Source organism: Phaethon lepturus, unplaced genomic scaffold (genome assembly GCF_000687285.1).
Source record: "Phaethon lepturus isolate BGI_N335 unplaced genomic scaffold, ASM68728v1 scaffold1593, whole genome shotgun sequence".
NCBI lineage: Eukaryota > Metazoa > Chordata > Aves > Phaethontiformes > Phaethontidae > Phaethon > Phaethon lepturus.
This window is the reverse complement of record NW_010526771.1, coordinates 1-24,759: the sequence shown is the minus strand read 5'-3', so window position 1 is coordinate 24,759 and position 24,759 is coordinate 1. Positions and strand designations below refer to the sequence as shown.

Genomic DNA, 24,759 nt, shown 5'->3' with positions numbered 1-24,759 from the left:
CTGCTGGGAACACTCTTCCCTTTTCCTGCTTTTCTCTCTGCTTTGGAATGACACCTTGCTGCTTCTATACCTTCTGCTCGTTCCAAAGATGACAGGGACATCCATTTCCAGGGGGACATTCAAATACCTTTGAATTGTCTAACTTCAGTGTTGCAGCCTGGTGTTATCCTGCCCAGGGAGTCACCACACATGAGTCCTCACTCTTTCGTTATTTGAATTCCCAGTATGTTAACAGGAATTTTACAATGAGCTGAAGGATTAGTTTAAAAATAAAACAGTTCAGGGTTTATCAGGTCTATTTCTTGGGACATGCTAGGAGATTCTTGAAAGATGCTGGACATGCTCAGATTACTGGGAATTGATTGTGTTCAGATCATGTAGGGTGTACCCAGCATCTCACTGTAATGCTAGGCAAACTTTAAATGGTGTAATGCCCCCTGAACTGCTAATAATTTCTTTTCTTCTTTCCTATTAAGTTAATTCAGTTCCAGACTGACATACAGCTATATAGTTCCATATATACAGTATACATTTGGTGGTGGGTAGCCAGTGCTTGTTCACAGGACCTTGCTGTCCTCTAATAAAACTATATGCCCATATTATTATTTCCATGTACTACAAGCTGCTCTGCAGCCTATGACATGGCACTCAACTGCAATTAGCACCAAAATATGGAGTTAGTATGCAGGACACGGACAATTCTTTTGCTCCAGATGCTGTATTCAAACTGCAGTTGTCCATTGAAGAAGTAGAGATAACCTAAGGAAAAAGGAAGTTAAAATGAATACACCCTGATAAAACTGTGTTGTCAAATTAAAATTATCTTTAAAATAAAAATTATCCTGTTTGTTTTCATTTTTTAATAACTCTTTTAAATGTAATATTTTAGTATTTAGAATGCTGAGCTAAATTTTCAAAGGTACTCGTTCCATTCACCAGACCTGGATCAATGTTTTAAAATAACTAATATTTTAACCTGCTGTCAAGCTCTGCGTTTTATTGCTATGCAGCATTTGCTTAGGGTTTGCCTGTTAATATTTAAGACTCTGACTTGGAAACACTCCTTGAAAAGTTGGATAGGAACAGGTTCCATTTGAAGGAATGGACACATAATACTTCTATATGAAGCATATCACTTTAGGTTCCGTAAGCAAGGAGGTAGGTCTTTTTTGGCTCCTCAGAGGGCAATTTAGATTAGAAATGTCATTCAGTTGAGAACAGAATTCTTGATGTAAAAAAATCAAAATTACAAATGACAGAATTTCCCACAGGACATTAGTATCAGGTTTCAACAACAACTAATTGTAATAAAGTTTCATTATCAGATTATGTACCATTTCTTTCATAGACTGCATCCACTCTATCACCAATGCCTGCAAATTCTTCCTCTATCAGCCTGGGGTAGCTTGCTTCCATAACTTCTGCCTCTTCATCATAACTGTATTAAACACAAAAGAAAATAAAAATTCAGAGGATTTAAATGGCCTGGGAGTTTGATCTGTGCCTTTCTTTATATGTTTTGAAGTTACCCATGTCAGAAGTAGCCAGCAACCTTTAGGTACCTTATGTCTGGTGCAATAATGAAACTTGGGGCAATAACCAGGGCACTCTTCCACCAGAAGTACAAGCTCAATGACCACAAAGCTAATAAAACTGCATTTTCAGAACTGATCTATAAAGTACGTAGTATACGGAGATGGTTGTACCTGGATGTATTAGCACTACAAGCCCACCCCAAGGCTGCTTGGCACAGAGATACTGGTAATGTCTTAATTATGCATCAGACCTGGGTGTAAGCCCCTCTCATGAACAGCAAAAACCAGCCATCCTAGGGTGGGATAGATTTCTTACTCACACAGCACTGATACCATTTTGCGTCACACAAGCAACTCAAGGAAGCAATATTGGAATTTTGTCTAGGAGAAATGACCACATTACAAATTCTCCTGGATTAGGGTGCTTTCTTCTCCTTTCCTTTCTTTCACTCTTTCAGCTTTTAAAGGCTGTGCTCATATGTTTATAAAACTCTTGCATACACCTTTATGACATATTCTACACAGCTATAGCACCAATTAAAACCACAGACTGGAAACATGTGAGCCACAATGAAGTGCCTGGTTTGAAACAACCTGCTGATCTTTTGGTACATCTAGACAGCTTATGACTAGGGACACACCAATCTGTCTCCAGCTTACCTCCAGTACTTATTTCCGGTAAAAAAGAGAGTCTTGCCAGTGTCCTTAATATGGACAGCTGCATCTATTCTTTTCATTTCTTTTGGGAATCCCATTTCATATATCTTTTTAGGAAAGTCTTCAACTATGTCATAGCCATTCAAAGCCCAGACTTTCTTGCCTGAAAATAAGAACAAATTATACATGAGTGTTTTGTAAAGGCTCATCTTTGAGAGCAGAATTAAATGAGGATGCCATGATCCCTATTTTCATACAACTAACAGATTCTTAGGTCACATAGTCAGCAGGTATTAAACTATTTATGCTAACCATGATCCTAGGCATCTGAGCTTAAATGTACATCTCCTAATTTGCATGGGGTGAAACCAACAGAGGGGTTTTTTTGAGCAATGAAGGTAGGATGATTTGTTCTTCTATTTATTACCGACTTGACTAAATATGTGTATCACCGACTTGACTAAATATGTATATTTTCTGCCAACAACAAAATTGAAAACTCACCCTTAAACATGAACACAAGATCTTTGATGGGGTTTTCATAAGCTGCATCTATTTTATTTGGAAGCTCTGGCCAAAACGACTTAAGTAACACCAGTTCTGCCTCAACCATCTGAGGGTGCATTCGCCAGAAAAACCTAGTTCAGAAAAAGAAAATATATTTTATGCTTCTTGTCATACTACAGAATAGCAGTATCTTTGATGTGCTATACTAAAAATTAGTTAATGGAGAATTAATCTTTTTCATAACAGAATATTCAATACATAGAGCCCCTTGTAGACCTTTCCTTTCCTCGTATTCACCTAGCTGCAGATAATTTCTGTCACTCACACAGTTATTATGTCAGACAACAACAATCTTGAATCTTTTTTTCATTTAGAATAAGAGAAACACTACTGTCCCATGTAAGGCTTCAGAGTGTAATACAACTTCATTCAAATAAATGTTAGTAGATTTCTGCGTGTTGAAGAAAACTCTGTGAAAATAAAAACTGTACAAACAGTGTCAGCCTTCAGCCATATCATCTTAGCTTTGGATTACTGGGCAGTCAAGTCTGTAGTTGCATTATAAATCACAGAGTAACAGAATCACAGAATCGTTAAGGTTGGAAAAGACCTTTAAGATCATCAAGTGCAACCATCAACCTAACACCACCATGCCCCCTAAACCATGTCCCGAAGTGCCACGTCCACAAGTTTTTTGAACACTTCCAGTGATGGTGACTCCATCACCTCCCTGGGCAGCCTGTTCCGATGCTTGATCACTCTCTCAGTAAAGAAATTTTTCCTACTATCCAGTCTAAACCTCCCCTGGCACAACTTGAGGCCATTTTCTCTCATTCTGTCGCTAATTACTTGGGAGAAGAGACCAACACCCACCTCACCACAACCCCCTTTCAGGTAGTTGTAGAGAGCGATGAGGTCTCCCCTCAGTCTCCTCTTCTTCAGACTAAACAATCCCAGTTCCCTCAGCCGCTCCTCATAAGACTTGTTCTCCAGACCCCTCACCAGCTTCATTGCCCTTCTTTGGATACGCTCCAGCAACTCAATATCCTAAAAAATCCTCCTATCCTCAAAAACCTGCTTAAAAAGATATACAGTGTAGTTTCTTAGAGGAATCTATATTGATTTGTGATTTTTTCAATTTATGTTCACCCGAATCTTTAGTAAAAAACTGAAATGGTGGTTTTGCTTACTCAAATTTTATCCAGTACCCACCGCACATAATATGGCAGTGTCTTTACCTGTCCTTGAAGATGAGCATTTCTCCACGAAGTTCTGTTATTGCATCAAGTGATAAATCTGCATCACATTTCTCTGGTGTTTTGGGATGTTTTGGGTTGGGATCTTTGTCTCCAGCACCTGGAATCATATCATATGATCTAAATTTGACAACATTCGTTTCCTTTCTGTGGATCATGATACTGAATAGGACATGGAAGAGTTCCCAAACAACATGATGAATACAAGCATAATGGGTAAACCATTTGTGCTGGGGAAAGTCTGTTCTTTCTTTGTGTCCTTTAGCCAAATGCATTCATGGACTTTGCAGTTCAGCTGTGCTGCAAAGGAAGACTTGCTTTCCTTATCCCAAGTTTTGAAGGTCCACCAAATGTTTTATTCTTTCCATGATGAAACATGGATATTTCTGTTTCATCCTTTAGACTCTGTTTTACTTTCTCTTTTAAGGCAGGTCAAAAAGTATAGTCTGTCCCCCACCCCCCACTAGTAAAGGAGACAGCAGAGTGAGCAACTGTCCTCTGCAGTGTTACTTCCCCCCTTTTTTTTTTTTCCTCTGAACTACTAAATCTAAGTATCTTCTGTTTCTTAAGTCTGGTTGCCAAGAATCCAGTGAACCGGTCTTAATCAATCATGACTGTTGCTATTTAACATCTGCAGCTCTTTAGTAACTGTGCAGTGCATCTGTAACAGGTTATAATGACAAAGGAAATACATATTATATATTATACAGACTTACCATAGAGCTCTTGGATCCCTTGCACATCATCATCAGGAAGCACAAACCCAGTTTTTCCAGTGTATGTGTAAATTGGAAACATCAGAGCTCCAGGATCTCTAGAGTGTTCAAGTCCCAGTGAATGACCAAATTCATGGGCAGCAACAAGAAACAAGTTATATCCTATAACAAATCACAGCGAAAGTGAATGTATAGCTCCTTGTATCACCAAAGTGGACTTGGACTAATCAACTGACCTTAACATTGTGCTTTAACATATGGGACAATGAAGGAGACAACTGGATTAATGGAATAATGATGTATAATTGCTTGTCTTTTTCAAACTACCATGGGTTTTGTTTTAATAAAAGCCTAATTGATTAGGTATCTCATAGCTGGTGTTCAACCTAAATCTTATTTGACAATGTTGTTCTGTAGGCAGATTTAGATTTAGCAACACTGGAAATCTCTAGGATGAAGTCTTAGTCCTACTAAAGTTAAGAACGTTTTTGTCAGGAATTCATCTCTGGTAGAGAGTCCATATTGTTTTCAGTATTGCAGCAATTATCTCTAATGCCATGAGAATGAAATAACACAGTGCTTAAAAAAAATAGTGTTTTATTCTATTAAAGCTCTATCCCGAATAGACAAAGTGGAGGATTTTCAAATTAGATGTAAGTAGCCGATTTTCAGCTGAATTAGGTATATGTGCTTTCTGTAGGCTTCAGTAAGGTATTCTCATCAGTCTATGATCAGTACTAGCTTCCCTTGAGCTCAGTGAAATGCTAAGCTGACAAAATACCTTGTTTGTGACATTTTTTAATCACTGCATTTAGGAAGTGTATATCTTAAAATTTATACTAGGCATATGCTATGCTTCCATTTGTGACTGGAGCTTAAATCCAGCTTCCTATGAGTAGACAGTGAACATAATGATTAATGAATAGTAAATAGGCAAAACAAACTCTTTACAGATATCAAACAGGATGAAATTGTCCATCTGCCACCATTTCAAATAATCTAAGGAACTTCTGTTACCTCTAGAATCATCTGACCAAGCTTCATCATCATCAAAATGGGCATCTCCTCCATAGTCTGGACCAGGAGGGAAAGCATGAGCCAGTAATCCAGAGGGACCATCAAAGGGGTAAAAGTCACCATGTTCTATAAAACACCATTCAAAACAATGAAATAAATTATCCCATTTTATTGGCAGCAATATAACTGTAACATAAAAATAATGGGTTCTGTGTTACCTTTAGTGCCAAAGGAGATCATGATATCAGCTATGCCACTCCGTATTCTGGTGAAGTTAAGTGGTGTCACATCAGACCAAACTTTGAAAGCTTTTTTGAAAGCTCTGTCTACTTCAGCACGTCTCAGATCTGAAGTGTAATTCATAATTCTGTCAAACAGATTAATATCTCCAGTTAAATTGTGTAAATTGAAGAAAATGTGTAGCATGCTTTTATCTGATTGTAGATCTCATTAAAAAGTTTTTGCTTGGTTCCTCCCTATGTTCTTCTGTAAAAACAGAGCTGGGCAGCTGCATATAGTATTCAAAAAAGTAAAAATAACCATTTCATTTTTCATCAAAGTCGTTCATGATCCAACAGCTTTCTATAATTGGTTTTATATGAAAAAGAAGATTTAGAAAATGACAGATAAATTCTGTAATAAATCAAATCATATCGCTAATTTAAAATGGGTTTTTTATGCCACATAAAATATCTCATGACCCTCGCTTCCTGGAGAAGAAAAACATGATTCAAAGTGCTTTTTGTAGGCTAGAATAACCCACATTAAAGTAATATTTATCACCACATACTGAACTGATATCTTGGAAAGAGTTCAGCATTTTCATATTTGGAATCTTCTGAAGAAACTCAGATTGCAGCTGGTCAAAACACCTTGTTGATGACCTTGTGGTATTAAGGGAGAAGGAGCTACCATGTGACCTTTCAGCACTGTAGCTTCCCAAGGACAACTTCCTGAGGTCATGGTGCAGGAACTTGTCTGACCAAGCATAGATATCTCTGAATACCTGGACTGTGAAATGGAAGAGGGACAAGGATCAGTCCCTGCTCTCAGAGCTACATTGCACAGGATAATTTTGCATCTACAGTGCTTTGAGACAACCCCCTCTCCAACAGATTTATCCAGCACAAGGCCTAGGTGAAGCAGACACCAAACCATGTCCAAAACAGAGCTAAGGAGCAATCTAAAGATTAAGTGCTTTGTGGATCATTGGTGAGGTGCATGATCTTAGTCCCTATTGCTCCTTTCATTTGGCACCATGGACATGCCCAGAGTGTCTACATGGAGGCCAGATGAGGAGTAACTAGCTTATACTACATCAGCTAACCTATATGAAAAAGTGCAATGGAAAAGATTCATAACTATTTCCCTGGGCTGTAAGATGGATCTGGGGGACCTTTCCAAAAGTGGGGCTGTAAGTCTTTTAAACTGCGATATGATTTTTTTCAAACTCAAAAATACCCTTCTCCCATCAACCTCATATACTAAGCAACCTATTGGACAAGGTATCTGGAATGAAGGAACGGCAATAAGACTGAAACTGCTATACATTTACCTGTATGTCAAATTAGTTTTTGACCATTTGAGTTTTCTAGGGAAAAAGTTATATTCCCCCACGTCTGGGACACCACATCTTGGTTTCTGCATCAGTTCATATGTTTCTTCATCTAATTTGCCTGTCACCTCCAAGCCAAAAAAAGATTGCATTTCTCGAAGTTTAGATGCCACTGTGTTGGCACTCTTCCTCATTATGCCAGCAGGATTTGGACGGAGATCATAGTGAGTCCTGAGATAGCGCTAAGAAAGGGAAAAGAAATAATAAGACTAGTTTCCAAACAGTTGTAACTACAAAACTTACAATTTATAAAGCATGCAAATAAATTATTGTATACTGTACCTCTGCAAACTGAAGGTCTTTTTCTGTGAATGCATGGCTATCTTCAAGGGGAATAGGGATTGTCAGGCATAATGACAAACCCAACAAGAAAAAGAAGACAGCTGAAAGCCTTGATTGCATCATGTTGGATCTGTGAAGTCTGAAGCCCTGATGCTTTAGAGAGCAGTTACCTTTACTTTTATAGTCCCAACCCAGTGAGTCACCACTTAGGGACAAGTTAGAACTTCCTTTTAGCTGAAGGTAAACATGCTTAGATGGCTACTTTTTCTCTCCACCCTAACACTGTGGTTTAGGCATCTGTTGTCCCACTGAGTGCTCTGAAACTCTATCCTCATATAAACACAGTCTCTGAATATTGACATAAGTTGTGGGAAGAAATGGGCAGAGGCAAACCGTCCTTTTTCATTATTTTGCAATAACTTACACTGGCAATAACTGGCAACAACTTTGCAACAGCTTACTCTAATCCACTAAAAAAATTGCCCTTCTACTATTTTATAGACAATAAAAATATATAACAATCTGCATTTTTAACATTTGGAATTCATCATATACACTTCAATTGTTAATAAATGTTGCCTTGGCTGATAAGAAATAACATTTCGGAGTATACAATAGGACATTACATTTCCTTGTTTCTGTAAATAAATATAACTCTGAAGCATTAACACAAATTTTTCTTGAGAGATGCTTAAAGTGACTTCTTATCTATCTTTCAGAATAACTTACTGCTTGAGATGTACTCAAAACCAGAAATGCTAAATAACAGGAAATAGTTTTGAACATTTTAAAATGTTTTTATTAGTAGTAAAGCATGTCATGGAAAGTGACTAGTTCATACAATTTGTCTTCCTCACAAAACATTAATTTACTTTATGAGGGGAGCACAGCCATAGATCAATGAGACAGCTACTACTCCGAGAGAGGCAATCTACCAGCTATAGGTAGGCAATACATTTATGTGTTTAGAATGACAGAAATATGTGATTTTGACTCACAAGGTGGAAAATAGAATAAACCTGGCATTATGACAGACATGGGCATTATTATATTTCAGAGCTTAAAGATGATTTCTGGCTCCCCAGGGTGACTCCAATCTCAGCTACTGCTAAAACTCGTATCACATCATGTGCCCACAAGCATGGGTCCAAGTGGACGTGCTGTTTTGGCTGAATCCACCTTCCTCTTTCATGGAGGCTATTACTGCATGGAAAACCTCAGGCAGCTTTCTGGTAGACACCGGTACACATTTTCTGGAACACACTACCCTGCCGTGGATGTTGCCTTGTTGACAAAACACGAAAAGGACAAAAATCAGTGAAGCTGAATGCGTAAAAGCTCAATTTGTTACTCAAACAATATTAGCCTTCTGTCTTATGATGACAAACAGCAAAAGCAAATAAAGCTAGGAGGAATTTGTTACGTAGGCTGTCTCTACCTCACTGCCCACCTCAGCCAGTACTGAGTACAGCAACACCAATTAGGGATAGACAACACCTGTTCAGACAGTTTGTATATTCTCTTTTAAATTGTCCATCACCAGCGCTGAGACTTTTTTATTCATCGATGGTGGCATAAAGGCTGTTAATTATCCCACTTTCTTAAGAAGTGCTCTCCCCTGAAGTGCTTCAGGACAAGCATCCATATTGCTGATGTTCTCACTGTGCTGCACTCCTTGCTAATGCAGACTGCCAGGTTATGTATATGTCTTATTTCTTTCCTTCCAACAGTTCTGTATTGATATTTGCAGCATTGCTTTCATTAAAGTTGGGGTACTCAGTTATGTGGGAAGCAGGGTGTACAGTGAATTTTGCTTACTTTATCTGAAGCTTAGGAGCACTGGCGCTGCCTTGTTGCGATTGTGAGGAAAACTTCCTTGAGCCCATGAAGCCGTGAGTGTCACTGCTCTGCAGAACAGTACCAGACCTATCTCATAAATCTGTGAGTACAATGAATAGCTTAAAACTCCACAGGTAACATTCCTGCGAATGCCAAATTCTCAGAAATTAGCTTTCTGTATCTAAGAGAGGACAATTTTACACCACCATTTGTATATCACTGCCCTTTGCCAGATGTAACTAAAAGTTCGTTTATTCTGTGTTAGGCCCTTATACACCTTCTCAGTTTTGATGTTGGAATCTTTTCTTCTGAAATAGAAGAAATTAATTTCCTAACAACTGTTACTGCAAAAACATGATCAGTCCATCACACCTTAAGAGAATAATCCCAAATTATTCCTAAGTGGTTTCAGGGTTGCCTTAATAAATATAGTTTATCTAAATGGTAATTAAAGGTGAAACCAAGTAATCAGAGACAATATTTGAATGATACAAATGTAGAACCGAAAAAAATTATTTAGCTAGGCACAAGAGTTAAAGAACAGTGTTAGCTTATTGAATGATGCTCCAAGGAAGTGTGGAGCCCTGTTCTTCAAAAGGTTTAAGCTGCGGTAGTCAAAGCAGCAGTAAATAGAATTGTCTTGCATGAAGGAAATGATAGATTACGCAGGGAAGAATGATTTTTCACTTTCTACTCTCTGTGATTTTTTTTAATGCAGATGCTCTGAGGTCCTTTGAAGTTCACAGTGGAAACTCTTTTAAAAAACTTTGCCTTCAATAAATATCCTTTCCAGAGCTGTCCTGAGGCATTTCCAAGGAATATTTGAAAAATTGGACAAAGTAATTATAGGAAAAAACTAAAACAGACAACTTTTCTGAAATCAACTTCTCTTATTAGATTCGGGTAAGAAGAGATGCATACAGCTGAGTCTTTTGCTATTAAAAGACAATGAAATGAACAAATAAAAAGACAGTCCACTGTTTTGAACAGATTCTGTGAGTAGAAAAACATACAAAGAGAAAAAAGGCAGAGAGCCTGTATCTGTTTTGTCACAGGGAGTAAATCAAAATGCTAAACCAGAAATTCATTTCTGAAAGACTGTGTGTAATGAGCCATCTGAGAGTGGACTATGGTTGAATCGTGTTTTCTGCACATTCAGTTGATTCCTTTGGGAGCCCTGGCCATGTAAAAATACATGATCCAATATGTTTTCTTACACATTTTATTGCTATTTATATTACACCAGTGGCTAGAAGCGTATATTGAGGCATAGATTTTTATGTCCTCTGTACACAAACTGAAGAAGCACTGGTGAAGGACTGTGCAAACAAGCATATTAAAGGGCCAATGAAAATGAGCAGTATTCCCCCTTTTTCTGAAACAGCATCACAGACGTAGCGTGTGATTGTTTTTTAAAGGGGAGACAAAAAGCCTTGGCAGAGCTGGGAACTAAGTACAGACCTCTGAAGCTGCTGTTTATTACCTCAATACATTGACTCTTTAAGCCTCAAGCAAATGAAGTTTTTAAAGTTGGCAATGATAAATGACAACTTCAAAGCCTGCCACTGTCAGGCAATGTAAGATACAAAACCTTAAGTTCAGGCTCAAGTGATGCCACTGTCTGAGTTTAAAAAAAACACAGGAGTTTAAACCTGTGAAGGGAGACATAAATGAACATAAAAGCAGTCAGCAGTGGTTCATAGACCTTGTTCTGACCCCAGTGCAAACAAGCAAGCACGGAAAGTTACATTTTAAAAGCACTGAAACCCGCAAAACTGCTGAGTAGTAGCATTTCAACAAGCACTGCAAAATTTTTGCAGTTCTGGCATCTTGTGGATGTGGGTAAAGTTAGCTGGACTGATGGCAATTTTCACAGGCACAGCAGACACCGGAACAATCATGCCAGTTTTCCCCCAAGTAAAAATGGATAAAGAGGGATGGGAGATGAGGCAAGAAGAAATTAAGCGCCTTAAAGCAGCATTTAGGTACTAATAATTTGAAAACAAAAATCGTGCCAACTGTATGGTTTCCACATACATTTTTCTACCACAAATAATTGAAAGGTGTTATGTTTTGATTTACACTCTGTGTTTGGTGCCCAAAATAGCACTATATAGTGAACGTGGTAAATGCTCTGTGACCGTGAAACAACAGACACTTCACTTAAGACAAATAAACAAAAGTTAATGCATCTGTTTGTTAATGCTTCTTACCGCAAGTTGTATTTCAAGTGGAATGTCTCCAGTGCCTAAGGCATTGCCATCACATTTAGATCAGCTTCCTCTGGGAAGAAGGACGGTATTCTGAGGCTGGTTGTGCAGCTGCGTAAATGGAGTCATTTTAACAGAGTAGTTAAAAACACACACTCTGGCTCTGCCTCTCCAGGTGGGACTCCATCTGTGGGACCTGTTACAAGAAGGGGGTCAAAGACAACTGAGAATGGTTTCCACAAGCAGCTCTTCAGCTGGGATGGAAAGGGATGTTACACCAACCTCACTCCTTTTTATATTAAACAGCGGCATCCCTGTGCCATTTGCTGACAAAAAAAATTTCAGCAGGGTCCAGTGCCAGAGGTAAGAAACATAAACATGTTTCCAAGAGGCAATGGCTCTTGTTTGAATGAGATCCTGTGGACCATACAAAGGAAAAGGGCACTGTGGATCCGCTGCCTTTTTGTCTGCTACAGCACAAGACAGCCTGCAGCACAGCACCTGCATGAGCTTGGCAGGACCTGGGGGCTGCTGCCAAACTGGGAGCTGCTGATCAGCAGTACCTTTCTTCTGTATTCACTGAGCTCCCAGGTAAGATTCACCTGTAGATTAAAAGAACTAAATATGAGCACCTTCCTGGGTGTTGCATGTCTAAACTCTCATTATAAACAGTGAAGTCAATACACTCACTAAACCCTAGACAGCAGTTCAGCTTACACCGAGGTAGACACCTTGGGATTATTTCAGTTGCCCACATATAAATACCTAATGCTGTTTGAAGGACAGAGAGCTCTCATCAGTCCTATGTCATATCTGACAGTCTCATGCAGATATCTTGGCTCCCCTTCTGCATCTCAAAGGGCACTGGATGTCTGTCTTCAGCCTGCTGTGCTAAGCCCCTCACAGCTGGGCTCTGCTGACTGTAGCGGAGCTGACTGTAGTGGAGTCCCACCATCTGGTGCACACAGAGATACTTCAGTTTAGGTGACCTATTCTAGAGCTGAACTTCAAGCCCATTTTCTGCTGGTGCCTGAACAAACCAGGAGCCATCATGTTGCAGAAGGTTGTTGTGCTGCTGTGCAAGGTGGCAGCTCTAGAGCGGGTAGGCAGTCAGGCACCGTGCAACCCCTACCAGGACAGTGCTCCTGCTTACAGCTGAATCTAGCCTCGAAACAACAGGGTCTCCTACCTCATGCTGACAGCCAAGCTGAGAGAGAGAAAAAGCCTCAGAAAGGTGCAAGAGCTCAAGTTTTCTCTGTCCAAACAACTCCTGCACATATAGAAACTCGTGGATCAGGAAAACGGCCCCAGAGAAGTGAGGGTGCCCCTGTCAGCTGCTCCATGCAAGGCAGCAGCTGCAAACGCCCATGGAGGTCAGACCATGCTCTGCTCCTCCTTACCACTCTGAACACTCTCCAGGACTGCAGCTGGTTTCCCATTTTGGTCTACCCATTCTATATGAGCTACCCACATCTTTTTCTGCTTCAGGATATATGTAGGACACTAAACTATCAGTTATAACTTGGCAGTTGTCACCTTTTTAGTGGCAATTTTTTTGCATATGCAGTGGTATGTCACTAGTATGCTCAAGACCTGTCTCATTAGTTGTGCTTCTTACTGCAATCAGGATAGTGCTCCAGTGTCCAGGCTGCTCTAACCATTTGAGGAAGATATTTATAGCAGTCGCTGTAATTGAATTTTATTGATTCTTGAAAGAAATAGATGGAACCTGTAAAAAAAAAAGTATTATTTGAAGAATGACTACAGTCATTATGTTCTGAGATTGTAGAAGTATTTTATTCTTTCATTACAGTTACTTTATTACTTTGAAAAATGCGGTACCCAATTGTCAAAGTGCAGTACTCTCTGATTGGACTCTTTCAGATATTTGACACATGCAGGGTTTAATGCTTAATACAAAGTTTGCGTACTTGGAATTATTTGAAGTGACATGGGATTTTGATTTAGCACAGTGATGCAGCAATGTACTTAAATCACAGTTTAAGTACAAATTGCATCTAGCAGACTATAGCAGTTGCAACATACAGATGAATCACAATACAGATGTGATTACCAGCCTCCAGTATATGCTCACTGTGATGACACTGGATGTTACAGGAAAGTAACATATAGGTTGAATGCAGCTCAAGACTCTTGCTTGAGTGCTGGTGCTCCAGACCCCTCACCAGCTTCGTTGCTCTTCTCTGGACACGCTCCAGCAACTCAATGTCCTTCGTGTAGTGAGGGGCCCAACACTGAACACAGTATTCAAGGTGCGGCCTCACCAGTGCTGAGTACAGGGGCACAATCACTTCCCTACTCCTGCTGGCCACACTATTTCTGATACAGGCCAGGACGCTGTTGGCCTTCTTGGCCACCTGGGCACACTGCCAGCTCATGTTCAGCCGGCTGTCAACCAGCACCCCCAGGTCCCTTTCCGCTGGGCCACTCCTCCCCAAGCCTGTAGTGTTGCATGGGGTTGTTGTGACCCAAGTGCAGGATGCGGCACTTGGCCTTATTAAACCTCATACAGTATCAACACTCCCACCCAACTTGGTGTCATCTGCAAATTTACTGAGGGAGCACTCGATCCCCTTATCCAGATCATCAATAAGGATATTAAACAAGACCGGGCCCAAAACTGAGGCCTGGGGAACACCATTTGTGACCAGCAGCCAACTGGATTTATTCCCATTCACCACAACTCTCTGGGCTCGGCCATCCAGCCAGTTCCTCACCCAGCAAAGGGTATGCTTGTCTAAGCCATGAGCCACCAGTTTCTCCAGAAGAATGCTGTGGGAGACGCTGTCAAAGGCTTTACTAAAGTCCAGGTAGACAACATCCACAGCCTTTCCCTCATCCACTAGGCGGGTCACCTGGTCATAGAAGGAGATCAAGTTGGTCAAGCAGCACCTGCCTTTCATGAACCCATGCTGGCTGGGCCTGATCCCTTGGTTGTCTTGCACATGCCCTGTGAGCACCCTCAAGATGAACCTCTCCATAATCTTCCCCGGTACGGAGGTCGGGCTGACAGGCCTGTAGTTCCCAGGATCCTCCTTCCAGCCTTTCTTGTAAATAGGCGTCACACTGGGAAGCCTCCAGTCGTCTGGGACCTCCCCTGTTAACCAGGACTGCTGATAAATGATGGAGAGTGCCTTGGCAAGCTCTTCTGCTAGCTCCCTCAGTACTCTTGGGTGGATCCCATCAGGCTCCATAGACTTGTGGGTGTCCAGGTGACACAGCAGGCCATTAACTGCTTCCTCCTGGTTTATGGGGAGTTTATTGTGCTCTCCATCCCAGTCTTCCAGCTCAGGGGGATGAATACCCTGCGGATACCTGGTCTGGCTATTAAAGACTGAAGCAAAGAAGGCATTAAGTACCTCAGCTTCTTCCTCATCCTTGGTGGCAATGTTCGCCCCTGCTATCCAACAGAGGATGGAGATTCTCCTTGACTCTCTTTTTGTTGTTAATATATTTGTAAAAACATTTTTTGTTATCTCTTATGAAAGTGGCCGGATTGAGTTCTAGCTGAGCTTTTGCCTTTCTAATTTTCTCTCTGCATGACCTGACGAGATCCTTGTACTCAATTCTTGAGTTGCCTGCCTCTTCTTCCAAACGTGGTAAACTCCCCTTTTTTCCATGAGTCCCAGCAAATCTCCCTGTTCTATCAGGGAGCTATTAGTACTCTAGTACTATCATTACTGAATCCAGACATATCAAACCAGTGCTGGCTCTAGTACCTAACCCCATGAAAGCCTTTGTCATCCTAGGTATTGTAAGATGAAATGCAGCAGAGGAAGAGGGCAGGTTAATGATGTGGATTTTGAGTAGAGGAGAAAAATCCTTTCTTCAACACCAGTGAAAAATAAGAGAGTTTTGGCCACCGTTCACAAGATAATGATCTATACTGAATGAGGTATTACCTGACACTTTCCAGATGTGCCAATCATTAAAAGTACAGCCTAATTGAACTGTATGCCTGATGTCTTTTCTTTTTCAAAGTCAAAGCCTACTGGAATTTCCACCTGGGTATCTAGCCCAGATGCCTTCTCAGGATCAAAGCCTCCCATATATGCAGACAAATAGTACAGAATAACATCAAATGAATTTTAAAAGTTGCATTGAAATTACCCAAAAGAGACAACATCACAAGCCCTCAGAACGGGTGCTTGACCTTCACAGAAATGTATGGAAGAAACGCTCTTTAAGTGAAGCTTACTGTAAATTTTTTATTTGTAAGGAGTTTTAGGAGTAAAACCATACATTTTAAAAACATTTAGGAAAGGAAGTGTGATTTTTAAAGCCCTGGCTTTTGCTTGCCAACCACATTCATTATGTTTATACAGCTGGGCTTTTTAAAAAGCGGTTTCTTAACCCTACTGCAAAACCTCTGGAGAATAAGGGGGGAAAAACCTAGATGTCTGATGCATACAGTTTTATAGAAGTACTGCAAGCAAATAGTAAGCTTAAAATTAAGGTTTTAATTACTGGAAAGAGATTACTAAAGGGTGATTTAAGAAGATTCCTAGTGCTACCTAGCAAAATGCAAGTTTTCAACTATAAAGGTAAGTGGCACATAAATAAATGTATAATCTTTTTCCATTACAAAGAAATATAATATAAAGGTGGCTGTACATTTAATTAAAAAATTCGCTCCCCCATGTGGATCAAATTTGGGGGAGGCCACTGAGATAGTGGCGGCTGCAGCACCCGCCCTGCGAGGAGAGGTTGGGGGAGCTGGGCTTGTTCAGCCTGGAGCAGATACAGCTGCGGGGGAACCTAACAGCAGCTCCCAGTGCCTATCGGGGGGTCTTTGAGGAGCTGAAGAGTGCATGTCACTGTGGGGGAGGGCAAGAAGGTGACAGACAGTGAGCATTAACTGAATAAAGAGAGGTTCAGCCCAGATATAAAGGGAAACCTTTTCCCCCTGACAGTTTGGCAGTGGCACAGAGTACCCAGAGAAGTGGTGCAGTGCAGTCTCTGTCCTTGGAGATTTTCAACCCTGACTGGGTCAAGTCCTGAGCTCTAAGAAGTCTGGTCTGACCTCAAAGCTGACCCTGCTGTGAGACAGAGGTTGGACCAGAGAACTCCTAAATTCTCTGCCAGGTTGAGTTATTCTGTGATTCTATACCTTAATAGCTTGCAGTCCAGAAGGCCAACCACTTCCTGGGCTGAATCCAAAGCAGCATGGCCAGCAGGTCAAGGAAGGTGATTCTGCCCCTCTCCTCTGCTCTGGTGAGATCCCACCTGGAATCCTGCGTCCAGCTCTGGAGCCCTCAGCACAGGGAAGACATGGACTTGCTGGAGCAGGTCCAGAGGAGGGCCACAAAAGTGATCAGAGGGATGGAACACCTCTCCTCTGAGGACAGGCTGAGAGAGCTGGGGTTGTTCATTCCGGAGAAGAGAAGGCTCCGGGGAGACCTTATTGCAGTCTTCCAGTACTTAAAGGGGACTTATAAGAAAGATGTGGATGGACTTTTTAGCAGGGCCTGTTGCGATAGGACAAGGGTTAATGGTTTTAAACTGAAAGAAAGTAGATTCAGACTAGATTTAAGGAAGAAATTTTTTGCAATGAGGGTGGTGAACCACTGGCACAGGTTTCCTAGAGAGGTGGTGGATGCCCCATCCCTGGAAACATTCCAGGTCAGGTTAGACGGGGCTCTGAGCAACCTGATCTAGTTGAAGATGTCCCTACTCATTGTGGGGTGGTTGGACTAGATGACCTTTAAAGGTGCCTTCCAACCCAAAGATTCTATGATTATACGAGTCTATGAATAGCAGTAACCAAATATCAAAATTAGATATTTTGAAAACATTTTAGTGAGTATGCTTATGTGTGACACTTACTTTTTTAGTAAAAAAAACAGTCCGTGTGCCAAATGTTGGCTGTCACTTGAAGTCTATCTTTAGTGGATTTTTATATTCAAATTTATTGATTAGTATCTTCATTGTATTAGTGCATCTTCAGTTACTGTGAAATACTGGTCAGAAACTGATATAGAAAAATTAACCAGCCAATACAGTTTTCAAATTCAAGTTAACTTTAATGTGATTCAGACTTAAGTTCTCTAGATATGTAACTTAAATATTTTGAACATCTTATTAGTGTATCTCATACCATAACATTCCCTGCACACTAACAGTGCTCTATATAAATAATGTTAATATAGCATATTCAGCCATTACTACAGATTTCATCACTTCTCTTTCTGACATTCTACCCTTTTCACCCTGGCCTCTGCTGTATAGATACCCTTCTGTATTCTCTTGCAGAAAAAGATAACGGCTTCCATTCCTTTTTTTCACACGACCTAGCACACAATGACCAGCATTCAATTGCAAATTTCATGAAAAGATGATGAAGTTTTCTCCCACAGAGTCCCTTGTAAAATGTACTCCATCTCCCTATTATGTAGTTTTTGGAGCATTTGGAATACAGTAGCTGTGGAATGAAATGAGAACGAAAGGAAGGAATTTCTGCATTTTTTACACATCCTCAGAAATTAATTTCTGATCACAATGTCTCTGTTCTTACATCTGCTGAAAAGTTCCAATCATGTGTTTCCTAGCCTTGGCATTCAACTTTTTCTTTTGTGTACCAGTAAATACGAAGAAGTGGCTTCCTGTTCTTACTTCTTCCTCTTTCTTGAGCAGGCAGTGTGCTCTGATTCACTGCAGTAATAAAGACCGTCTGCTGGTACTTTAATATAGTTAGCAGGATTAAAGTAGAAAAGCAAAATTAGAAATAATATCAGCTAAGAGAAGAAGACTTGCCAAGGCTGTGACAATTGTTAGAAATGCTTGTTCATATTCAGGCTGAAAAAAATGGACTTCAACAGCTTAGAGATTGGAAGAGACCTCTGGAGGTCATCTTATCCAACTCCCCTGCTCAAGCAGGGCCACCTAGAGCCAGTTGCCCAGACCAAAATTGATCAGTGGGATGGAACACTACTCCGACAAAGAAAGGTTGAGAGAGTTGGGGTTGTTCAGCTGGGAGAAGAGAAGGTTCTGGGGAGACATTACTGCAGCCTGCCAGTACTTAAAGGGGGCTTAGAAGAAAGATGGGGACAGACTTTTTAGCAGGGCCTGTTATGATCATAGAATCACAGAATCATAGTATCATAGAATCATAGAACAGTTTGGGTTGACCTTTCAAGGTCATCTAGTTCAACCCCCCTGCAATGAGCAGGGACATCTTCCACTAGATCAGGTTGCTCAGAGCCCTGTCTGACCTGACCTTGAATGTTTCCAGGGATGGGGCAAGATCTAGAAAAAGAAAGAAATGTTAGCTGTGTAAAAGAATACACACAAAATGCAAGTGATATTCATCTGTCTCATAAATGAGAATTACTGTGTGATGGTTCATACTTGCAGATTCATAACCATTAAAAAACTCACTAAAGTGAAATAAGGCTTAAGCTGGAATAGATTCTATTTTAAAATGGTTAGAGCATCTTCTCTTTACCAGCTTCCGTGCTGAAAATGATCATGATATCAGCACGGCCATGAGACAATCAGACCAAGGTCTTGGGAAGATTTCAAGTCACATACTCCTAAAGTTTCAGTGTCCTCCAGTTTGTTTAGTCCACTTGTCACTAGCCAGATGTGAAGTGTAATTTATTATATAAACAGGTTAGAAAATATCTGCCCATAATTGTGTCAGAATCTTTCAAGTTAATAAAAAATTTGGAGCCATACGTCCTTTGGTTCCCATAGCACATAAAATGGAAATTCCTGACTGAAAGCAAACCATGACAAATGTTCACTGGGAGTTTCACAGAACTTATGCATTAAGTTTTGCTATTGCTTTACTTCTTTTCAATGCAAAATAATTTATAAAACCTGTTCAAAACTGACATGGAAAACTCTGACTATGAAAAATATTTCTATTGCTATCAAATAACAAGACTACTTAAATTTCAAGCTTAGATACATGGTTAGAAATAAGCTTTGTGTGTTTTCGTTTTCCTTTAGTCCTGGATGAGGAAAGAGGAGCATTGAAGCAACATCTTTTAATTTTGTCTAAAAAACTTAGCAAATTATTATGAAACATCAAGATTTTCTCTGAAGGTTGCTTTTCTATAAAGAATTATTTGACATTATTCAAATAACTCTGAATTAAACATTTTTTAACAGTTCTGTTTAGGAAACATCACATGTATCAAATTATGACTTACATCTGAACAAAAAAAATAAATGTTGTTTCTATGTAGTACAAATCCACTTGACTTTCAGAAACTGGAAGTCTTCAGACTGAAGAGAATGTTACAGCGTGACAGATCTACTTCTGGTTGTTAGGTAATTTGTCTAGGAGACAAAATTTCACCTTCATGTGTCTAGCAAAGTAGGAACTTGAGTTTCACTCACATCCCAGATGAATGTCCTTGTTGTTGTATTAAAGGGCTGAATCAGTTCCTCCTGCCTTTGTGTAAGAAGGGATCAATGCAATTTTTACTCCTGTTGCATGGAGTACCTAATTCCCAGATCACAGAACTCTAATTGTACCATTAAGTACAAATCCTTTCATTCAGTTTGCTGAATTGCTTCGGTTTCTCCCTTTAACATACAAATGACTAAATGATCCATCTAGCTCAGTATTCTGTCTCTTAGCAATGGTAATAAGAGACAATATCTAGGGAGAACATGAGTCTGATGAGTTTTTGACTGATGCTGGCTGCTTTCACAATCTTCTGTAATAGCAAGTTCCAGATATTCACTTACCACTCTGTAAGAGATGTTTTCATTTCTCTGTCTTAAATCAGACTCCTGATTCAGTGCCCCCTAGTTCTACTACTGTAGGGTTTGGTACATAACAGCTTTACATTCAGCTTATAATTCATCTTCATGATTTTGCAAATCTTAGTTATATAGAGTTCTTGATCTCCTCCAAACTCCTAATTTGGTCCATTCACTTAATAATTTAAATTGCCTTTCTGGGTACTTTCTTATTATATCTTGTCTGAGATTTGGAGAACAAAACTGCACAAGTACTCAAGAATTGGACACAGCAAGGTTTTATACAGTGGCAAAATTATGCTCTCCACCATTCATGTCTCAGCACTTATCCTGATGATGCCCAGCACTTTGTTGACTTCTTTTGCCTGCCACAGAATATTGAGCCATTGATTTCTGAGTGAAGATTTATTCTTGTAAAGTTCATTCTTGCTCTTATACAATAGGCTGCTTAGCTTCCAAATCCAAAAAGCAGGAAGAATGTGAACTAAATTAACAGAATCAAAATTGACATGACTGTAGATTTTTGGTACTACTGCCTTAGTGGTATCAAAAACCAGCTCTAGAAGTATACACAGTCCTGTATCAGTATCAAAACATAAGGTTTGTTTTACCTTATTGTGCAATTTTAGCTGCATTGCTTCATTGTCATTTACAGGAAAAGAATAAATAACAGGAAGAAAAGATCAATTTCCCATTCAAAGCTGACACAACAAAAAAACCCATGTGGCTAAACATACTGTAAGTTAAATTATAGGATTTACAATGTGCTGCGCACCAGATGAATGTGTGTTTTTTTCTAAAGCTGTGTGAATAACTGGTATTTTTGTTCAGTCAGAACAAGAAAAATTATAAAAAAACAGTGATTTGATCTGAATTTTGTGTTTGTCTTTCTTGTCAGAAGGAAAAAAAACCCACATTTCCTGTATCTTAAATGAGAGTTAAGGCTTAAGAAAAACCAGTTTAAAACCCAGGGGTAGTATTATTAAGTACAGCCGTAAGATCCAGGGAAGTAACCACTCCTTCTGCTTGGCACTTGCAAGACCACATCTGGAGTGGTGTGTCCAGGTTTGGACTCCCTAGTACATGGAAGAGGCTACCAAGATGGTCAGGGGATGGAGAACAGGACATAGGAGGAAAAGCTGAGAAAGATGGGTTTGCTCATGCTGGAAAAGAAAAGGCAAAGGGGAAATCTTACTGCTGTCTACAAATACCTGAGAAGAAAATACAGAGAAGATGGGAACAGATTCTTCTTGGATGTGCACAGAGAAAGGACAAGAGGCAATGAACACAAACTGAAACATCGGAAATTCCACTTAGATATTAGGAAAATTTTCTTTATCTTAAGGGAGGTAAAATGTTCGAATGGGCTGCCCAGAGAGGTTTTGGATCTTCATCCTTGGAGGTGTTAGAAATTCGAATAGCCAAGTCCCTAAGCTACATAGAATCATGGTATATTTAAACCTGTTTTGAGCAAGAGGTTGCCCACATGACCTCTGAAGGTCCCTTCCAACCTAAATTATCTTACATTTCTGCAGTTCTTTGAATGATGGATATTATTGATCCAGCAGGTCATTGGAAGGTCTTTCAGAAGGAACCTAAGTATCTTAAAACCTGAGCTGCTGAGAAACAACATTCAGCACAGTGCTCTTGGTTTGCTAATTTTTGTAGATCTAGTCTGAATCATATTCCTTCTGCCCAGTTCAGATTTGTATATATTTTCAGGTGCACTGAAATTGTATTTTTTGGTGAATCAAATATTTGCCTAAAAGGTTTTTTTAGCTCTGAGTTTTCTCAGATTTCATAGTAGTGAGTCAATGATAAAATTCTAAAAATTGGTCTTCTAGCTTCGAAGTGTTTCACAAGCATTAGATGACTAATTCTCATATATCTCTATTATATAACTAAGCAGTTTCTTGCAGGATATACAGTAAAATTGAGAAAGATTGGTCCCAAATTAAAAAGTTATCTGTCAATTTCAGTGCATTCATTTCTGGCAGTTTGTTAAGCACCTCAATTCAGTCCTTAAATTCAGGTCAATGAAAATTCAATGGTATGTGTATACAGGAGATACTAAAAATATGGTTGAAATCATCAATAAATATTAATTTACAGACCAGTAATACTAGCAAGCTTGTTAAAGATAGTCACATATTTGAAAGTCCAACTTCTAGTGCATGATGCTCAAATGAAGTTTGCAAATTAATTCTTCAACCAAAAAATCTGACAAAAGGATACCTAGTGCGAATGGCTTCCCAGTCCAATCTCTATGTAATCACAATGTGTTGGTACTCCAGCTCCAAATAAATATCAAGTCGACAATACAAAATGCATACATCTTTGGTGGGTTTCTCCCTTTAAATTCTATGCCAGGCACTCTATTGATTCATATGCTTAGGACATTCATTTGAGAAGGAGATGAAATGTCAAAGTGATGGGCTGAAAAGTTCTTGAAAATGCTATCTACAAAGGCTTTGTAAGAAGACAAAGTGTTCAAAATGGGCTGTCCTTTATTCTTTCATTATGGAATATAGACGTGTGAGTGAGTACCATGTATATGAGAGTTATAAAATGCCTGGTAACATAAAATGAGCAGTTAGGTTGCCAAAGCTATCGTGCAGTTGTGCAGAATTAATTATTATTGTGCCCACTTTAACCTAAGAGAATTGAAACTGTTGTCCTGTGATTTGATAAGACTTGGTTGATGGTTATTTAGTTACATGAAACTATGACTCAAGTCTGAGTCTGAAACCCAGAGAGTATTTTTAGATTATTAAAAAATTGAGACAATTGAAGCAGGGAACTCCTCTGTCTTGTTTACCTAAGGAATGAAGAGTAAGGTGTTTCATAGACCTTTGAAAGCAGAGGTCTTTTCAGTGAGTCACTAGTGGATTTCCCACAACTGCTATTAAATAATAACTAGAAGCATAACAATGGTTGAATTCTTAAGTGGGCTCCATGTTAAAGAAGGCTCGGATTAATCTCTTCTAAATACTAAGTCTTTCTGTTTGAAGAAATACAGAGCTAAATTTTGCCAAGGCACTATAGTGTGTTGTCATTTTCTCAAATCCTTTAGCCAATGATCCATTTGACATGATGATTACCTTATGTTAGAGTCGTCTTTTTCAAGACTATGGCTGTAGATAGATGCTACTCCAAACAACTTCTAAATCTTTTTGCAAAGAGTCAAAAAAATGTGTTAAAAATGTCTGAAAGATATAGTTAATTTATTCACATTAGTATTTTCAAACAACCTATATTGGATATGTGTAGTAAAATGTAACCATCTTTCTCACTATCAGAATTGCTCCAGAGTGCCAGGACTCTGATAAGTTGAAGATTTTTCTGATTAAATAGAAGATATGTTTTCAAATACAGTCCTATGTGTGGACAGTAATATTAATATTGTATTTATTCAGATATTTAGATATTCAGATATTTATTCAGAACTATCTTGTTAAGAACTTGGATATCTCTCCATGTCATTGGACTAGGCTAGGCAGACATTGAAAATGTGTCATGGGGAAAATCCTGCTCAGTTTGCTCCAAAAACCTTTTTTCTTGAAACATTCTGTTTAGAGTAAGAATTTTTTGTTTCCAGAACAGAATCTGGTGATTCATCCCTGGCATTATTAAGAATACTTTAATCTGGACACTCTTTGCTGATAGCAATGAAGCTACAGATGTTGATTTCTCTGAGCAGCTGCTAAGTATCAGGGGCTCTTTGTTAAAAAAATTTGAGTAGTGTCTGACTCAGACTGAAACCAAACCAAACCAAACCAACCAAAGTTGTCACATGGGATAACCTTACTTGTTAGTCATCTTTATAGAGTAGGTGCTTAAATTCCAATGTAATGGCCCTTATCTTGATTAACAAGAGGCAGACTTCCAGTGGTAAAACATTGAACCTCTCTCTACAGCTCTAGGCTAAATCCCAAACCTGAGATACTAAAACAGATCCATGTGCTATTAGAATGGGCATGAGGAGAATGTATAATATACATCAAAATTATTTACTCCTCCTCAACCTGAGTTAATATATATTCATCTGCCTTCCACACCATATTTATAAATATATGAAATCCTCTAATGCAGAACAAAAGTTTTCAAGATTGCCCCGTTTTAGATAAGCTTGGATTCTAGACAGGCCTGGGGTCTGAAAAATGTACAGAAAGGCAATAAGAGAGACCATGTTTGCAAACTGGGCTATATCCTATATTTAGACTATAAGAGTACAGGGCATTCAGATGAAGCAGTGAAAAAAAAGTTAAGAGTGTATGGCATTCACAAAGAGTATTAGACTAATTCATTTGGGACAATGATTGTCATGAGGCCAAGGGGGAAAGATTTGATTTAAAAAATATTTTATTATTGTTTAATTAATATTTAATA

The 24,759-nt window shown here is 39.3% G+C and overlaps 1 protein-coding gene across 1 annotated transcript; it reads right to left on the bottom strand.

Annotated features, from left to right (window-relative positions):
• Window positions 1–345: 345 nt before the first annotated feature.
• Window positions 346–7,708, bottom strand: MMP13 (matrix metallopeptidase 13 (collagenase 3)). The gene is made up of 10 exons (XM_010283157.1): window positions 7,586–7,708; window positions 7,244–7,485; window positions 5,907–6,055; window positions 5,689–5,814; window positions 4,672–4,833; window positions 3,938–4,055; window positions 2,697–2,830; window positions 2,196–2,355; window positions 1,335–1,438; window positions 346–759 (listed from the first exon to the last, which is right to left on the bottom strand). The coding sequence occupies exons 1-10, from the start codon at window positions 7,706–7,708 to the stop codon at window positions 659–661; spliced, it is 1,419 nt and encodes a 472-aa protein (XP_010281459.1). The 3' UTR covers window positions 346–658.
• Window positions 7,709–24,759: the final 17,051 nt, after the last annotated feature.

Coding starts and splice junctions, on each gene's coding strand:
- MMP13 (XM_010283157.1), bottom strand. CDS start 7,708: ATGATGCAATCAAGGCTTTCAGCTGTCTTCTTTTTCTTGTTGGGTTTG. Junction 2,831..3,937: donor ATGCTCATCTTCAAGGACAG/GTAAAGACACTG, acceptor TTTCTGAACTAG/GTTTTTCTGGCGAATGCACC. Junction 1,439..2,195: donor ACCGGAAATAAGTACTGGAG/GTAAGCTGGAGA, acceptor TGTTTAATACAG/TTATGATGAAGAGGCAGAAG.